General features: G+C 36.1%; 1 protein-coding gene across 1 annotated transcript; it reads right to left on the reverse strand.

The window, feature by feature from the left end:
* Window positions 1–232: 232 nt before the first annotated feature.
* On the reverse strand, window positions 233–11,264 carry RB195_016538 (uncharacterized protein; the record flags this gene model as incomplete). The annotated part of the gene is made up of 3 exons (XM_064183116.1): window positions 233–349; window positions 957–1,018; window positions 11,177–11,264. The coding sequence occupies 3 exons, from the start codon at window positions 11,262–11,264 to the stop codon at window positions 233–235; spliced, it is 267 nt and encodes an 88-aa protein (XP_064038997.1).
* Between the last annotated feature and the right edge of the window lie 8,204 nt (window positions 11,265–19,468).

The raw sequence follows: 19,468 nt of genomic DNA on the forward strand, positions 1-19,468 counted from the left end.
GCTATGGTATAAACACTATTACCCGTAGAGAAGAGAGTCACAAAAAAAAGAAAAAGAAAAAAAAAGAACAGAGAAACAATAGAATGGAAATAGTGAGACAATCACGATATGACTGAGCAACGGACGGTGACTGTGTAGGATGTGCCGAAAATCCACTGCACTGCAGTAAATCATCTTGGGGATGAGCTGATTGAACTGTGTGATCGATCGAATAGACTCGATAGGGATGACGTCAGTTCATGTCAGGATAGTTCGGATTGAATAGCACTGGCATAAAGAATTCGAACATCATCACTATTAAGAATACCGCTACAGTGTAGAAGATCACGAATACGTAGAGTTCACGTCCCTGAAATCATTGAGTTTTTTTTTCGTTGCACAATTTCATTTTCTCTTTCTTCATCAGTTCATCCTCGCTGTGAATTCCATGAACATGGTATTCTCTTCATTGTATGGTCAACCCTTGTGTTCATCAAACGAGTTCTTACCAATTCCTTCGCAAAAGGCGGGGTTTATTACCTCTGCAATTATTTTCTAATCCCAAGTAAGTATGAGCATAAGCAAAGAAAGTCAAAACGAAAATAATAAAATGTTGTGGAATGTGATAAAAGTAAAAAAAAGTAATCTTAGTAAAAAAAAGAAGAAGTAAGTAGTAAAAAAAGTAAAAGTAAATAATAAAAAAATAAAAAAAAACTAAGTAACATGATCTAATATTCGTTTGTTTAGAACTTTTTTAAATGCACAAAAAAAATGTACAATTCAAATGGCGGTGCAAAAGTGGGAAATAAAGTCGAAAGAAAAAAGACTACAAAAAATAAAAAAACAAATGTGAGAACGATTTTTAAGAGCGTAAATTCTAGCGGCTAGCTGCGACCTAAGAAAGTACTACTTAAAGGGGCGATGATATGTCGATCATTACCTGAATCAATAGATCGATAACGACGGATCTGGCTTACCTTTAACGTGTGAACATGTTCTGGTTTGTTGAATGGGTCCTGATCGGTACCGATGGTGATTTCTAAACAGCAAATTTTGCAAGCAGTCTAACTTATTCGACAAGTGAAAAAGATATGAATCGATTCTTTTCGGTTAAGCAAATTTAAACCGCACATATCATATTTCATCGATTTTTGGGGAATTTCATGGATTTTTCATTTTCTCAAATTTAGTGTACTGAAGCTGTTTGGGGTGTAAGAATTTGGGTTGCCCACATCCTCCTTCAATTTTCATTTTTAGCCTGGATGAGCCGTGGAACAAAAACAGCTGAGCTGATGACTGTTTAAACTTCGAGTTGTGCGCAAATACTACGTTTCTCGGAGAATCACGCTGAATGGATCTACGGATCCTAGAGAGTTTGCAGTAGCTCGTGAGTGACTATATGGCCTGGCATCTACCCTCAGGCTCATCTCTATGCCAATCAATAGGTTATTCTATGGATACCGCTTCGTAACCATGAACGAAATATTTTGCTTAAAGTCGTACACTTACTTTTGTGACCAAATGTCGACATTTAGTTGCTGGATGAACGCAGTAGTTACAATGTAGCAGTCGACTGTTTCTAGAGTGCACAAAAATGTTGGAACGAGCAGCGATCAGGTCACGATAGAATTAAACTCGTAGAAATAGGTGAATCAATGCCGCTTCAACGCAAAAAGGGGCGTTAGGTGGTCTCCAGGCGGAATTGAACCACTTTTCTACACGTCTTGTTAAATTCATAATAAGAATTACTTCGATACATTGAAAAGAACGGCAGAATAATCTTATGGGGTGAAATGAAGATGCTCAAGATAAAAATCTTTTTCCTCCTGAGCAGAAAAATTTCTTGCAATCGTAGTTGTTGGAAAAGACAGACTTATGACATACTTCAAGTGCTCCAGTTTGCGAAACGATTGGAAATCTTCTCAATTCACCAGTGGTTTTTATTGAGAAAAAACAAGCAGAATAATCTTATGGAGTGAAATGAAGGAGGATACGAATACGAGTTGCACGAGGAACAAAAAAGCCCGCACTGAAATCATCTCAGATGACATGCATGTGGTTCTTCGTAGGATCACCCGATATCCAACAACTTAATGGCTACGAGCAGATGGAGATGAATTCGATACGGCGGGCGACATGCCATGGAAGCATTCGAGAAAAGCGTGGGAACTCATTTGAAATGTCTACACGGATTGGTAGGAATTTTTCATTCCATAATTCCGCTCCTATTAAATTTTGAAAACTATTAAAACCAACTGTATTCCTTCTGTGGCAAAAAAACGTCTCTTTCCCCCTTTGAGCAAAAAGATTTCCTGCGATCATATTTATTGGAATAAATAGACTTATGACATACTCCAGTTCATGAAACAATTGGAAATCTTCCCATTTTATATTATTTTAATTGTTATTGAGAAATTGTTTTTTTATTGAGAAAAAAACTGGCCTAAGGAGAGTCACTGAAAATTAATTGGGCGAACTGCTTTGGACGAGATTCAAACAAATAGAATTTTCAGAAGGTTGAATTCTCGAAAATCTTAAAACCTGGGCACCTCGCACGAAAGGAGCATCCCATAAATCTTCTGAAAGAAAAGTTCCAGAAGAACGTATGAAATTTATTAAGCTATAAAAACCTGCAAAAGTTATGAAGAACACATGAAATATTATGCAGCTATTTTTCAAAAGATGCCCCCCGCATATCAACAGAGTTAATGTTATTTAGATGATATTCTATTGCCAAAATGGGCGGAGTTCATCCCCCGTGCGTAGAGTTCCCGAAGTGAATCTAATCACATTAGTAATTAAGCTGTAGCTATAGGGTGTGAAATGAAGTTTATGAATGTGGTGTTCTCCATTTATAGCAGATGGATATCCATCCTTTACGTCGAAAAAGAGAGAATTCACGAGAATGATCTTCAAAGGGCTGTTGCCTAACTGTGGGTCCGTCTTTTGATGTCTCTGTGGATGCAAACTGGTACTAACTTTGAGATCAAGAAGGTAGCTAACGCTGAAGAAAATGTGTTCATGTTTTCTTGTTATGTCAGTGAAAACTTTGGTGAAACTTTATTACTGGGCTGACGTTTCCACAACTTCGTCTTTATCGAAGGCCTGAAAATGGTTCGAGGTCTTTGATGCTATGCATATCTCATCAAACTCCTCCTCTTTCCTTGCGAAATCCTCGATATCGCTCTAAGTACACTGAAAATTACCTGACTTTTCCTTTCAGAGTTCTTGCGTAGTGCACGTAGAACGACGTCGATGCTTCGCAAGGAGAGAGGAGGAGTTTGATGAGATATGCATGGCAGCAAAGGCCTCGATCTATTTTCAGGCCTTTTATAAAGACGAAGTTGTCGAAACGTCACCCCAACAACAAAGTTTCACCAAAACCTCGTTGGCATGACAAGAAAGCATAAAAACAGTTCCCAATGCCGAGGTTTCTTTTTTTTTTTTTGGAGATTGCTAAAGAATATGAAAATGTTTCAATAAAAATATCATAAATTCACAATTAGGTAGAGCTCAGTTTTGATCCGCAAGTCATAACTGAAAATCCATATTTTATTACTATAGAATTTACTTTATTTACCTATTTGCTAACTTTATTTACCTTTTCACTCCATCACGAATTTTCCACTCTTTTATGAGTTACAATGAAATCATAAAATAACATTCTAATATCATCACATTACAGTACAGATTGATGCCTCAAAATTCGAAATTATTGTCCGGAGTGAGATCCTGCTTTTGTGGTCATGACTTCTATTGCATGTGTCTTATCCCAGCAAAAAACTAGGACAGGAAATTGTCGTTTCGGCTGCATAATGTATACGTCCTTAGAGAGAATTTGCATTGAATGCTCGTAGATATTTTTGAGCACGTTTGGTACTGAGTAGCGGATTACTCAGCGCGGGTCTATCAGAAGTCAAAACACGTTATTTACCCTGTGACATTGCATAGAACTTTCGAGTGGATCCATAAAAAATATGCGTCAGCAAAAGATTTTGGACGAAACCACACACTTCAAATGAAGTGCACCGCAGCACTCAACAAGTTTGCAATTCCAAACACTCTACTTGCAGGATTTACAGCCCACGAAAGTGTCGTCCGCGAGCACACGAAATTCCAAAACAGTTGCTTAGGGGCAATAATGTTTTTGTAGTCTAATTTTTGTTGTTAGAGCTGTGAACAACTGTTTGACTTTTTTTTTTGTTTTTTTCAACACTGAATAATGATGGTACCACAGGAGAAGTGAAAAGAAGGTTCGGCAACACCTTAAGAATCAATTTTAGCAAGCGCTAAAAAAACTTATCAGAACGTTATGCACGAAGATCCAGGAAGGAATACAGTTCTTTTCTCCTACCCATTCATTGCTCTTAAAATTGAATTTCAACTTGGATATTGTTAGTAATTTCTTGTACAATAAATCAACGGAGATAACAGACGCTGTTGAGGGAAAAGGAACATGTTTTAAGCAGAAGCATTTGATAAAAAAAAGGAGAGGGTAAATCAGTTAGGATAAGCAGTCAAGTATGAGTTTTTGAGATCAATGTTATGGATGAGTAAAACCTTACCCATGAGTGACTATATATGGGAAAGAGAGCTGACAGTCGATTGAAAAAGAAACTAAACAGCAAAAGGAAAAAAGGGGGAAAAAACTTTACGAAATTATGGATTAAAAAGTGGAGTAGGACAGTACCTGATGAAAACAAAGAAGCGAAAATTATGAATAAGAGAAGAAGAGGAGAGCATAAAAGAAGAGGACAGCAGCGGCAGACAACGAAAATGAAGGGCAGTGAAAAAGTAAACAAAAACATGCGAATTTTCTATAACATGCATTCTGAAAACGGATGAGATTGAGAGAGGATACAAACAAAAAGGAACTGAGAAAACAAAAGACGTGGAACGAAAAAATTGAATGTATAAATAAATTTATGGAAAAGAAAAGTATGAATAGGTTAGTAAACAAGGAATAAACCAGGAAGTGAATGGCTAACTGAATGATTTGAAGTAAATCGAATCGAATCAATTTCAATGAAAGAATAGGAGCGGTAGTGATTGAAGAGGATCAGTGAAAGAGTAAATATATTGTATAATTTGTAAAAGAAAAATAAATTGAGAAAAAATATGTTTCGGTAGAAAAATATGGATGAAGACGAGAAGCTGCTGAGCAACGGGAGAAATGAGGGATGAGAAGAAAATGGCGAGCAACCGAAAAAAAAAATAAAAGACCTATTGAAATTAGAGTTGCTTAGAGAATTAGAATTATAGAACGACAGTAATACTCCTTATTCAATATAAATAACAAAAAAAAAGAACAGAAACAATTTTGTTCGTCACACTTCTCGTTATTATTCTCTTGACGTGTGCGTGACAGATTTCCGCAAAAATACAACAACATGTCACTCAACATTGGTGAGAAAAAAGATGAAAGTTCCATGAGAAAACAAAAATATCGAAAAGAAATCCATGCCTATGCTTATTTATTTATTTATTACGCTCAAAGGCATGCTCAGAGTAAGAGGCAAAGAATGAATATAAATAAACAATAGAAAATCCAGCAACGAGAAAAGAGTAGAATGAGAAAAAGCAGGGATAAGTAACGCGAAGAGTAAAGCAAGGGACAATTTAGTAATTTTAAAAGGTACATAAACTCGACAGGGTGGGGTTCTTGCTCCATCCTGGGACAAAAACAATACTATAGTGATGGAATGGGGAAAAGAATCGGTGAACAATGTAGGAAAAGAGCGGAATAATCGCAAAATGTCCCCATCGGAAAGCGTCGAGGCTCTTACTCCTATGAGGCAAGACATACTCAATCACATATACGCACCCACACACATGCGTTCGCATAAACAGAGCCGTTATTCATTCACGGCGGTGAGGAAAGCGACCAACTCCTCAGACAGCTTTTTGTGTTGTTTTTTTGCACCACGACATGAAAATTGTGCTGTGTTGATGATGGAACGCTTAGCGCGTTCGTGGATTTCTCCCTTCACATTTATTGGATTCTGGAATGTATGGAATTTCTTCTGACTGCTCCCCCCATGCATAAAGTAGCTAATGGAATGTTTTTTCTTGTGGTTTTCGACCAGCACATAAGAGTTCAGTCACCGCCGAGCTCTCATCATCCTTCTACCGTATCTAGGTAGATTATCTGTTAGAATGAGACTAGAGAAGATACGATTGGTGAACGCTGGTAAGATTTACACCGATTCATTAAGGGCAGAAAATATTAAACGACCATTACACATGAAATCACAGAGAAACAGATGTCTACCGACACCGAATGGTGCAGTTCACCCAGATGGTCCCTAAAAATTTTTAGTCTGGCATGAACATGGAAACAAGACTAGTTTGTATTGAATCTGTTCCCATTTTTTGTCACAACCACCTTCTAAATTCTTTTGCACTATTGTCAGCTGTTTCGCTATTAAATAATATGTCGCTTTTTACGCAAGAAAGGACAGGTGTTCGTTCAAGCGGTCAGGTAACCAAAAAGGATATTAATTCACTTTTGCCTCACCTACGAACGCAACACGGCCGGATATAAAAGAAAAAGGTTTTTGAGGAAAGTCTACTCACGTCATAATCTAAAAAATAGGGAACTTCAAATGAATGTTAAAAAAATCACGAGAGGAAGTGAATTTAATTGAATTATGGTTGACGCTGAACACTTTGGATACATAATAAATACGTATTTAAATAACCGTAACTAGATGTTCATTTGTGACATAAAAAGTGAGCTAACAGCACAGTTCACTGAACTCATGAAGCACATGGTTATGTCAGACATTTACATTCCAGACAAGAGGTTAACCAGGAAAAACTTTCAGATTATCTCAAGAACTGAACATAATCAGAGGAAACAATACTGACCTGCTAAAAATGAAATGTGTGTTTCAGACAACACACGGACTGCAATAATGTGCTTATAAGTGAAAATTATCTCTTTTAAGGATCCAAGTTTCAACAAAAAAAAAATCCCAATTGACGTAGCGTAAAAAAGGGCAAGTTGCAATGTTTTGTTGTAAGTTTCAAAAGTTCTCAAATTGCTCCTGATTTTTCTAGTTCATTTAAGTAATTTTTGGAGATAGTTTAATATGTTATTTCAAAAATTATCGAAGAACCTCACTAGTAGTGTCACTAATAGTGAACAAAGTGCAAAAACAAAATAAGATGGATGAAATAATTTCGAAAAACCGTAAATTCCTCCTATTAAATCTTCTGACACTTACGCGGTTTCTTTAAATGCACAATAATTTGAGGCAGCAGCGAAAACAATGGCGCTCATGAACAATTTTCACACCTGGTGGGGGGCAACAAAAGAAATTGTCATCGAGAAGGGCTGTTTCGAACTAGGAAGAGGTACCGTGTCAGCGAAAAAATACATTTGTTCCCGGAGAGGGAACCGAAAAGCAGAACGGCACTTTAGAAAATGAGAATGAATGGAGCTATTAAACTCTTAACGACACTCGATAAAAAAAAATTAGAAGGAGGTGTGAAGGGGTTACTGATGCTTGCACATAGCAATTATTATTTATGGACATTTGCGGATTTCGCTTCAAATAATAGAAAAGAGATGTGAAAACCGCTGCGAAAAAAAAACTAACAGAAGTGAAAACGAAAGTAATTTTAAAAAAATTCAATGAAATTAATGAATTCATGAAAATCCAAAAACCAAAAATCTAAACCAAGTAGCTAAGCGTTCTTGTTCCCTCTTTCATAGCAGGAATTTTGGAAATCACTGTCCGCGAGTACGGTAAACCGGTCTCATGAATTTCATAGACACGTAATGAGCTTATCGTTTCAGGCAACAAATGTACCGAGCGAGGTGACTCTAAACCTCCTGGTACTCTACGGTAAGACCGTAACAAAAACTGAGGGGGTTGAGTCGAATCGGAAGTAACAAATAAGCCTTGGGCCTGCTCCTGTACTTCCAGAAAAGGGGTATAAGTGGCAATGATTTGTGTGACGCCTTACAACGTCAATCAAACAAAAATACCACAAAGAACAACGGAACCGGAACATCGAACCCAATCATCGAATAAAATTCAAAAAAAAGAAGTGTTCCTATCTAGTGTGAGTCCACTGAGGTTAAATTTTGAAGACAAAATTAACACGGAACCACTCTCAGGGCATGCTGTAATGTTGACTACGCGATTGAAAATTAATGAAGAGTGAAATTTCTTGGATTTAATTGAGTTCTTTTCAAAAGAATATGTAAGATTAAGTATGTACATAATACATTCACACGTTTTATTCCCTTTGAATCAGTAGTGAAGGACAAACCCTCAGATCAAAAATTATGCACTTGATGGTCATTCTTTGATGTTTTCACTGCTTGCATGAATTTGCGGCTGAAATTTGCCCGCGTATCTCCCAATTATCAGAATTCGTAGAAGTAATAGAAAACGTTATTATTGAGGACGTGCTCGTTCGTGGGAAAATTCCCAGAAACCATTAGTAGATGAGATTCATATTCAGGTATTTTTTCTTTCTTTTCCACTTCATTTGTATTTGCTCTTGCATCCTAAAATTCTCATGAGAAAACTCAAGAAGAAATTGCAGAAAAATAATGAATTACTATATTAATTTGGTTTGAGTTCTCATGTCCTTTTTTTCTTCCACAAACACAATACGAATGTACCATTTGAACTCAACACATTATCACTAGAGAGGCACTTTTGATGAAATAACTGTGCTGAATTTAGTGCACTAGAATCTAAAAAAGAAGAATCTTTAAAAAAAATTAGGTCTTAGATCTTAAAAATTCTTTTAAAAAATCTAAAAAAGCGCCTCTGGTGACAATGAGTGGAGCTCAAATGGTGGTTCGATTAATTTTGTTTTGAAAAACATCAGACGTTATGGGTGTTTTCCACTTGTGGGTAGTGATCTATGGCAAGAAAAAGACTAGAATTTGACAAGTTTGCTTGCATATTTCAACAAAAAATAAAATATGGAAATATAAAACAATACTGGTTTCATTAGTGCCCAAAATTACAGTAGACTTATCAGAATAGTTCAAATGCGAAAGTTTAGAATACCACAACAAAACATAATTATTCCCCACCACGCATCTCCATCTAAGAAAAAATTATTTGGGAAAATTCTGCATCCTCATCCAAGAACTTCATGCAAGGTTGAACTAAAAACCAAATTCAAGAAGGAAAACACAAAATAACATATACATAAAATAATATAAACAATATTATGAAACAGCTTCTTTTCTAGCAATAGAACTACCGCAAGAAAGGAAATTTCAAAAACACTTGATTCCAGAAAAAAATGAGATAATTCCCAATGCAGAATGAAAACAAAGAAAGAACAAAGACTCCCAAAGAATAAAAACACGGAAAAAAACGCTTCGCAAATCGTCTTAAGTGCGCCAAACCTTTATGGATAACAATAAGAGTGAATTTGTATGCACACGTGGATGTGCAAAGCATTTTCAGCCGCAGCATTTATGCACACAAATGTCAATTCTTCGAGCAATTTCAGCATCCCCACGCAGAGCATGTGGGGCCGCTCAGAAAACATGTTTGTCGCCGTATATTACTTCCACAAAAGCGGGAAAATGAGAAGAAAAAACTAACAAAAAAAAAAAGAGATTAAAGAACAAAAAGTAGGATAAAAATTAAACTCTTTTGAACCGGTACTACGAGAAAAAATGAAAGAGCAGAGGGATAGTGTGGTAGATTAGATAGGAATAGGATTGAAATTCTGATTTCACACAGAAAAATCACATTGCAACCAAAAATACCACACATAGGAGGGGACTATAGATGAAGAAGACAAAAATAATAAGAATAGAAAGAGTAAAAAAAGGAGAGCGTTTTGAGATCAGATCTAAATAGGCAAGCATAGATCCGTAGGCTGTAGGACGACCTTAGTCTTTCGCGGCACTAATGGGTTAGTAAGCTCGTTCAAAGATTACCACATCCATGAAGAACTATTTTAACAAATTATTGCATCTTTTCCCTTTAATTACATATTGTTATTGCCCAAAATAAACAAGAATTTTGCAGGGATATACATCGTTTGAGGGGCAGTTTAATTTTAAAAAGTGAGGCAATGACATTGGCAGCGTGAAATACAACTAGATGGGACCCATTTACACCTCTGAACATAATTTCGGCCTGGGGTGTGCACGTGGCGAGCGCGTAGACCACCAAGCCGAAATTATGTTCAGAGGTGTAAATTATGTAAGAAATCCTGCGATTTTACATTCTAATTCTGATAATACTCTAAACTTTGGAGCCATGGATGTCGAACTTCAAAGAGTAATCGCAAAAGAAGAGAGAAAAACTGAAATTTAATAAAGTCGTGGGTACTTCATGGAATCAGACAGGCCCAAATAACATCCAAAGTAGTACTGGACATCTGTCACATGTGATCGACTGAAAAGTAAATCAAACAGAGTTCTGTTGCAAACTAAACATGCCTGCGATGTGCCGAACCGCAAGAGATTTTTTTAAAAAGAAATGTTGACATGAGACTCTAAGAACTAACAGAACAACCACTATTTAGAGAAGAGCTTCTTATCTACACGTGGAAATAATGCTAGGAAATCCCATTTCCAAAAAAGAAACGGATAGCGGTTTTCTATGTGAGAGACAAAGGGGAAATTACTGGAGTTTTGCTTAATCTGAAGTTATAATAGTTGACATTGTGGTTTTTATTGGAAACATTCGTCAAACATTAAAAATCCTCAACGCGTGCTATCTGTAAATATGAAAAACCACTAAATCCATTTAGTTCAAAATAGCGCACACTCAGAGAAACCGAAAAAAGGAGAAAGAAAGAAAGAAACTGAGAATATAGGAGAGGAACGGAGAAAGAAAGAAAGGAAGTAAAAACTCGCTCATGATTATCTTACCATGTGCACTAGAAAAAATCATGTAATATTGATTGATCAAGCATTTTTCAATCGAATAAGAAATGATCGGGTAACAGGGCAGTAGTGATGGAAGGATACCAGGTAGAAACTTTATAAACGGGAACCGATTGTCAATAACAGCCCGTCAAATATTTGATGAGATCTATTTGATGAGATGAAGATTTCGCGGAGAGTGTAAAAAAAAATCCGCTACTGATTTTTTATACGTACGTATGTTAGAAGATGTGATTGGAAAGTAAAGTAAGCAAAGCTCCTTACCCTGAGAAATTGATAAAGTATTGATTAGCGCGGAAAAAAGGAACAAACCATGTGTGCTCATTTTCCGTAGTGGTGGACGAGTTTGACGATCATGCGGGACCGATCCGTTTCCGACCAACTCAATTTGCTCACCCATCAATCAATAATACCTAAATCATTCTCAATTAATTAATCTTTCGGAAGATTAAAACCTTTCAAATCCCCATGTATGTATTTGTTTGCATTTAGCGAAAAAGGTCCCCACATCTGATGTGTAGGAAAAATGAAACCAGAGAAAATTGATCGTCCACGAGAATATCGATTTCTCTGGAAATGTCGTTTTTTAACGGAATTAAAGTAAACTTGAAAACCATTTACATGCATCATCAGTTCCCCATAATAACACAATGTACACCATCCTAATAGCTTAGCCCTCCGTACTTTTTCCTCTGGTTGCTTAGGATTTTTCTTCTATCAAGCAAAGAAGTAATCCAGCGGGAATTGAAATCAATAATTTAAAAATTTGTAAAGATTTGTGTAAAAATAACTGACGGTTCCTTACAAACAACTTGCAGTTTTGTCTTCTTTAGAAGTGCTTCTAAAGAAACAGAGATCGGGCAAGTTTGGCGAAGAGAAAATAAGCATCCTCATCAAAAATGAGTTTTAAAAAATCTTGCCCATAAGTAAGAAGAGTGAATTTCACTTATTTCCAATTCCTTATTTCCATCAATGCTCTTTTATGTTGATTTTTGAATATTTTTACCAATTTTCGGCAATATTTGTAGATTTTGTGCAAGAAAACGTCAGCACTCTTCTGTAATGTGTCACTGAGCAAAATTTTACGAACATTTGATGCAGATATACTTTGCAGTAAAGTAGTTAAATAAAATAATCCTTTGTTTAGTTTTTTTTTTCGTTTCAGAAACTTCTACTTCCAATATACATATTCTTGATATTTTTTCATGCGACAAACGTACTTTTTACTATTTGGAAAACTCGTCGAATGAGATTTTGCGCAGAACCACAAAACAGTTACTTCAAGAATTTCTGAAGCTTTGCTATTTTTCGTGGAATTCGATAACTTGCACTGAGGTAAGTAGCTAAGCAGTTAATTAATAATCAATATTAATTATATTAATCAATAACGTACCAATGACCTTGGCTGCAATTCCTTGATGTTCTGTTGAGATGTTTTAGCGGAAATCAAAGATTAGGCAATCTGAAATTCTGGATTTAAGATGAATTGTAAGAAAATACTGATATGATCAAGAAGAGAAACGTTAATCACTGTGAAATCTACGGGCTGATCGGATGAGTTGTGCGGACAAAGAATCGTTTTCAATTGAAAAACGCAAAGAAGAAGAAGAAACTTAAGTGGTCTCATGAGATTTTCAGTCGCAGCCTTGGGGGGTAGCGTGCAATCTGTTTCCACACGTGAGGCAATAAATAAGACTGCGACATTTCAGCTACCGTATACTAATCTATTCGTATTATTAACAACGAACATGCTTGTTCTGACGATCAATCCTGAAAAAAAAAACAACTCGAGCCAAACAAAAGAGCCTTTACAAACGTTTATTCGGCTTTTTAATGAAATAGTTTCCAAGGAGATGATTTCCTGGAGTGAAATTCTTCTTCTAGAAAATTTATCTACTAATCGAAACAAAATACAAAATAAACGAACCAAAAATGCGATTGAGTTCCAACATGCTGATTACAATAGTGATTTCCACCAAACAGAGGATCTTCGATGAATCCTACGTTACTTAAACCTGTTTACCTAACCGCACCTATTTTAATCGAGACTTATTCGTTTCGAACAATAAACATCCATTAATCCTCATTCAAAGAGTAAGGTCATCATCCAACAGAGGATAAAAATAAAGTGTCTGGATTGAATCCACTTTGAATGCACCAACGCGAGCCAATCTAACAATTCAGTGTTTTCATGCTCTCAGGCAAGATTGGTACAAATTTATCGACCATGGAGGGAGAAAGACTTGATTTACCCAGGACACTTCATCTATCATAAAACAAATTAAAAAAAGGAACAATATGTGAGAACAGCTGTCTGTCGTTTAACACCCATCCTAACCTGAAGATAATTCTGGTATATTCAAGATTTCAGGGTGAACATTGTGGAAACGGTACTTATTCGATGTATAATACGGCGAATTTTTAAATTAAAGACTTCTACGAAAATGGAGAGATTGATAGGAAATCCTGAGAGAGCATACTAAGTGAAATATGATAGCAATTAGAAGAAAAGTGACTTCATAGAAGGAATATATCGACTGCAGCCATCAAAACAATTCGTAGCGACGAAGAACGAAAAAGTGTTCGAAAGAGTTGGATCGTAACATCCGTTCACTTCAATGAAAGTTACACAAATGTCGCAATAGATGCAACGGTAGGCAACCAGATGGTGGAAAACGTTTGAATAGAAGTGATTGTCTATTACTACATATATTTGCTACACAGAGCCGAGGAGTCACTGAGTGAAGAAAAACTCGGATCGGTTCCAATTTCTGCACTGCTAATGCCCATTTCGCCAACAAACACACGCGCACACACACAAACGGACGTAAAAACAGCGCTCCACATTACCTTAAAGCGAACATTGATTTGCACGGCTGAGTGGATATGTCGAGGTATATGTTGAGGAATTTAAAAGTACTTTGTAGCCGGGAAAAAACAAGAAGGCAATTCCCAGGTTGCAGTCTACATCACTATGTAAGGTACTGCGGTTGTACCTCACTGAACAACTAAATTTCACCTCCGGAAAGCCAGTAGGTGCATACAAAACTCAAAAATGCATTGCATATGGGCAGGATGGCAGCGAAACTTTAGGAATAGCTTCCGAATGACACAAAGGTCAAGGGAGTGACGTAATCAGACGGTCGGAAACTGTAGCAAACAGCCGCGGTTCTACAGCGGTGAAGTGCCTACTCAAAGAAAATGGACAAGTATTGAGTAAAGTAAAGTAAAGTAAAGTAACTTTACTCAATACTTGTCATTTTCTTTGATTAGGCACTGACTAAAGCATGACTGGCTTCAGCTAGAAGTGGGCGAAAAAGTGATGAATGATTGAAGGAGATGGTGTTCGCACGGAAAACGAACAACACAAAATCGAGAACTAAAGAAAAAAGTCACATCGGAATGTGAATGACTAGAGAGTGTGGGCGTGGCCAGTATGAGAGAAGCACATAAAAACACTCTTCTATAGATGTCAGAGTGTTTAAATGAAATAGAGCTATGCTTTCTTGGCTGGTGGCAGCTTGAAAAGCTGGCCCCGAGGGCATCGCTGCTACTTCTGTACGGCTGAGCGCATGTGAATACCTCAAAATGGGATCGGTCACGTAAGAAACGCGGAATACTTTAAGAGATGTAAACAGCAAGAAAAAATTGAACTGTTAAAACTATTTGAAATACTTGAAGTATTTCTTTAAACTTACTTAAAAGTAAAATGCAGTCAGCACTCTAAAAAATAAGAAAAAATAAAAAAAAATCTCTAAAAAATAAAATCTGCCATCTCTGTTATTCCTTCCATTTTTTTTTCTAAAATAAAACAACTATTTCTTTCAAAGTTCCTTATAAAATAAGCCAACACTTTCGGCACAATTTTTACGCATAGTTCGGAATGAAATTCAATTATATATACAATTAATTATATTTATTTAAATTTATAATTTATATTATATAGAATTATATTATAATTATATTGCAATATATATATTTATTTATTTATTGCACAAAGTTCAAGCCGAACTCTCTTCCTTACTATCGAAATCCATCAGCGAAACGTAAACCATAGAAGTATCCGAAAAATCATCAACGTCCCCCACTTCCAACCGACGAAAAAAAATTTATCCATAGGCTCTTAAAAGACCTTCTCGTGCCATTCCTTAAATCCGGTGTATGCGTCTATTTTATCATTTGTGAGGTTTCCATAGTTTCAGTAACAACACAGAAAAAACCGTACATTTAGTATCAGGAGAACGGATGTTCGCGATTTTTATCGTTTCTAGAAAAGAAAAGAAAGAGCCCAAGGAATTGATCCTTCTATCCACAGTGATTACCTATCAGGGAGAAACCGACATTGACTCTATGCACCATTTTTAAGGGGTTCTTGGACAAAATTCACATTATTTACTTCAAATGCATTATATTAAAATTTGTTGAAACTTCAAGTTTCTCAATCTCGAAGAGAAAAAATTAAAATCTTGAAAGATATTATATTGTACAGTTCTTTTTAAAGAATTTCCAATCCCAACCCTTCCTCCATTTTTTCTTCCTTTCCCCTTTTCTCTTATCCTTTCTTTCTTTCTCTCGTACTCTCTCTATCTATGAGTATTGCTTGTTGAATCTTTTAATCCTTATTGCGAGCTCTAAAATGTATATGTTAGGAAAATGTATATGTATACTGGGGCTATCCAGACTCGTCTCCGGCAATTTTCACCTTCGTGACGAAACTTGGAGTAAGTACCCATAACCAGAAACACTGCCATCACTTTTTTCTGCATAAAATAGCACACTGGGCGATGTTCGAAATAAGAAATCTTAAGAAGTTCCGCTTTCTGCACAATCGATCGGAAGTTCGAATCCGCCCTAGTGCTCACCAAGCCCTTCATCCCTCCGAGGTCGATAAATTGGTAGTAGATTTGTCTGGGAGGATAAAAACACTGACAGGACACACCGCTTGGCCTCCGCAAGTCGTTGTTCATTATAGTTACTCGTTCGTAAACCTCGAACGATTCTGAATTGAAGTGAACGTGGGGGCGCATCCCAAGCGGATTGACTAACGCCACACACTTCATTCTTTATCCTTTAATCCCACGGAATGAACACAACAATCCAAGCAGAATTCCCGGAAATACGATGTCAACCCGGTTTTCCTAGTACTGGTTTTAATGGCTGTGGTTCTTCCATAATGAGATTATCCTTTTCCATAAAAACCTTGGAATTTAGAATTAAGATGAGGATTGAAATATTGTTTCATAGTATAACTGCACAATTTCAACAGTATTTCTAACTTTACTATTTGCAAATTTCAAAAAAAAAATAAAGCAAAGCAAAGTAGAGAAACTCGTAGTGAAAACCAATCAATTCCGGAGTAGGAGAGATTGTGACAGCTAAACAACGAGATATATGGGAAATTCTCACGCGTGCAGCCTGACATTACCAGGAAAGCTAACCAGAAAATATATAACTAATATGACCGGATTTTATGTTTGCTCACATATGAAAGAAAGTAGACGGACGTCGTGCAGGTTACGAGAATCCTTCGAAGGAGTACGGGGTACAGCGGATGCAAGGGGGGACTGGGCCACTCGGAATCTACTGGTCAACCACAAAAAACAAAAGAGGAACAGTGACGAAATTATGTGTGCGGATGTAATTTTAAAAATTCCCAATTAAATTCGAACCTACAAGAATGAAAACCCCTTCACAATTTTTCTGAAGCCAGTAATTAACTTGAACAAAGACGAAAAAAGAGATCAGACACCTCAGGCTTCAGATCCTTGGTAACTTAAGATAGATAGAAAGTTTTAACAGAAAATGTAAAATATGATTATTCGGAGCAAAAATTCAAAGGACAGAAAAATCGACGGAAAAAACAAGTTAAAATCAAAGATCCTTCTTAGGTGTTGGCTGGTGAATTAGTATTCTAATAGCGAAAATTTCAATAAAGACAAAATTGAAATCAGAACAGTCTGATGTCTCCAACTTATCGCCAGAGTCATTTCTTATCCATACTGCGACTTATTGCCCCACCCTGGATAAGAAACTCCGAATAAAATTTCTAAGTTGAGAGCACCACTGAAAATCAAACACAGACATAAAACGCCTGCCGAATCCAGTAAATCCACAAACAAAAACTGAACACACTCATTCCGAAAAAAAAAACACAATATTTACTGGAAAAAACCGCTGTCGTTGTTTAATAACACAGATATATTGCTGATATCCAACATACTACTATATATCTCATCATGAAAAGAACTGCCCTCGGCGATTTCCAAAAGGCTAGTACTTTTACGACGTATATCAAGAAAAATATTACCTAGACACTACTGGTTCCCATCCAGCTAAGAATAGAAACATCTCTCTTATTATTCCGGGCCGAAATCGAAAGATTAGCATTTTTTTCATTTCACATGTATATTTACTCATTCATTTAGTACTACAAAGATTTTGTAGCAAATTTTGTACTGGTCGCCTGTTTATTCTCATATTTTTCTTATTTTGTTCTCTTCTGGTTTCTCCTCATTTCATGACTCTTTTACAAGTTCTCAAATATTTGTCGCCGAATTTACGACTATCTGCCAGTGATGTTTTAAAACTTGATTCTTTCCACAAGTATGCATGATATCGATGGGAGTCCTTCAACTTCCTAGATTGTTAAGGTCGTTAAAGTAAGAAAAGACATAAGAAGGAGTAGATATAATATTACTATCCCATTGTAGACACTTTATCACCTCTATTATTATTTATTATTATCTAACATTAGGATAGCATATATAACGAAATTCTTGAGAAATTTTTGAGAATTTGTGGTTGTTTGTACGGAAAAGAAGTGTAAACAAAGCCCTACTCTACGTATAGTCTATGTTTGACATAATGGACTTGTAATCCGCCGCAAAAAAAAAAGACAGCGCCAGTCTTCTCTGATGATAAATTGGGTTCCGGTTTTAGTAAGGTTTGTAGTTTTTTTTTGTTCGTAAGATTCTCTGAATCAGACAAAGTGTGTTACATTTTCTTATCTTTCTTTTCTTGTGCACCATTGGTGTATGTGAATAAATAAATAAATAAATAAATAAATAAATAGTCCACAACATTAACATTGCCGATAAAACAAGCATTTATGCCCTAACAAATGTATTATCCTCAGTTTCTATTCATTTTACTCTATTCGTATAACCACATTCATGATGAGCACCTGTAAAACAGCCGCAAATAAAGCCAATTAGAACAGAAAATCGGTTGGATAAAAGAATGGAGCAGAGTATAGATACTACAGAAGAATATGACTATAAAGACACAAGAAAACAAAGTACGAGTCCAAGAAGTGAAACGTTGAAAAAAAAATCAAGCTAGGAAAATGAAAAAAAAAGAACTGCCAAAATTTGTGTTTGTAATTTGTACCTTGAAAACCCCTATATAACTAAGAAATGGTTCTCTTTAATATGTCCTCAACTGTTCCAAGTCCGTATTCTCGCAATACGGAAGCGAACCTTGGAAATGTCTAGAAGAATTATCTCTTGCTCGTAAAAAGCAAAAAATAACTTAAACGAAAAACCATAAAGAAACCCCTCATCCTCAGAAGCCAAACTGAACACCACCCATTCGTCAGGGAGTTATGGAGCTTTCCCGAATAGGGCAAGCAATGAGAATTCTGGAATTCCACCTATCGTGGATGCATAGAAAAGTCTATCTCAATAGCTTCATGAAGAGTAACTTTCACTTGATGTTCAGAAGAAGAGGAAGAAGCGGAAGACAGATGTCACATGATATCTTCCCTCAAAAGGGCTTATTCCTCCAAAGTGCATCCATCAAGATGAATTAAACAAAAAGTCATTTGCGTAGAAAACGCTTTTTAAGGATTTCAGTATAAAAAAGTGATTAGATATGGAGTTAGAAAGTAGAAAACACTATGTGGGATATTTTTACTTGATGTTTGTACTAAACGCAGTTAGAAATTTGAGTATGCGTTCTGAATGCGTACAAATTAAACTAATGCAGTGAAGAAAATGTGTGTCGCCATTTATTTGATGAATTTCACCTATTTGTGTTATTTAACAGTAAAGAACGGCTTTGTTACGCTTCCATTTGAAAGCGATTAAGTGGCCGTTCATAGAATAGAGTTTTAAAGTAAACTTTTTGGTATATGACACGAATATTAAATAAATAATAACAATAAATAATAAATTATCCAGCTAACATTGATTCAGTTGTTCTATAAAGTACAGAATGATCGAATTTCTCTTTGGAAAAAGAAACGTCAAAGTATGTATTCAGCCGAAAAAATTCGTAAGTAGAGTTACAGAATCATCCGAAAAAATATAACCTCAGCCTTCGATTCAACGTAGGGTCCACAATCGTAGTAAAAAAAAATGGCTCACACAATCTAGTACAATCGAATAAGCCTGGAATTCATAAAACATCCTCATTGACTCAACTGACAGGCGGAAAGAGGAGATCAACGAGAACTGTTGATCATCGACCTTGTTTGATTCTTAGCGTGGAACTTACTTGATGAACACACATTGAATAAAAAATCTGGAATTGTTAGCGTCGTTTACTTCAACTGAGGGAGGTCTCATTGTTGTTGCGTCAAAATTTGAAAATCTGGAGATGGAT

Source organism: Necator americanus, chromosome II (assembly GCF_031761385.1).
Source record: "Necator americanus strain Aroian chromosome II, whole genome shotgun sequence".
In the NCBI taxonomy this organism is placed as follows: domain Eukaryota; kingdom Metazoa; phylum Nematoda; class Chromadorea; order Rhabditida; family Ancylostomatidae; genus Necator; species Necator americanus.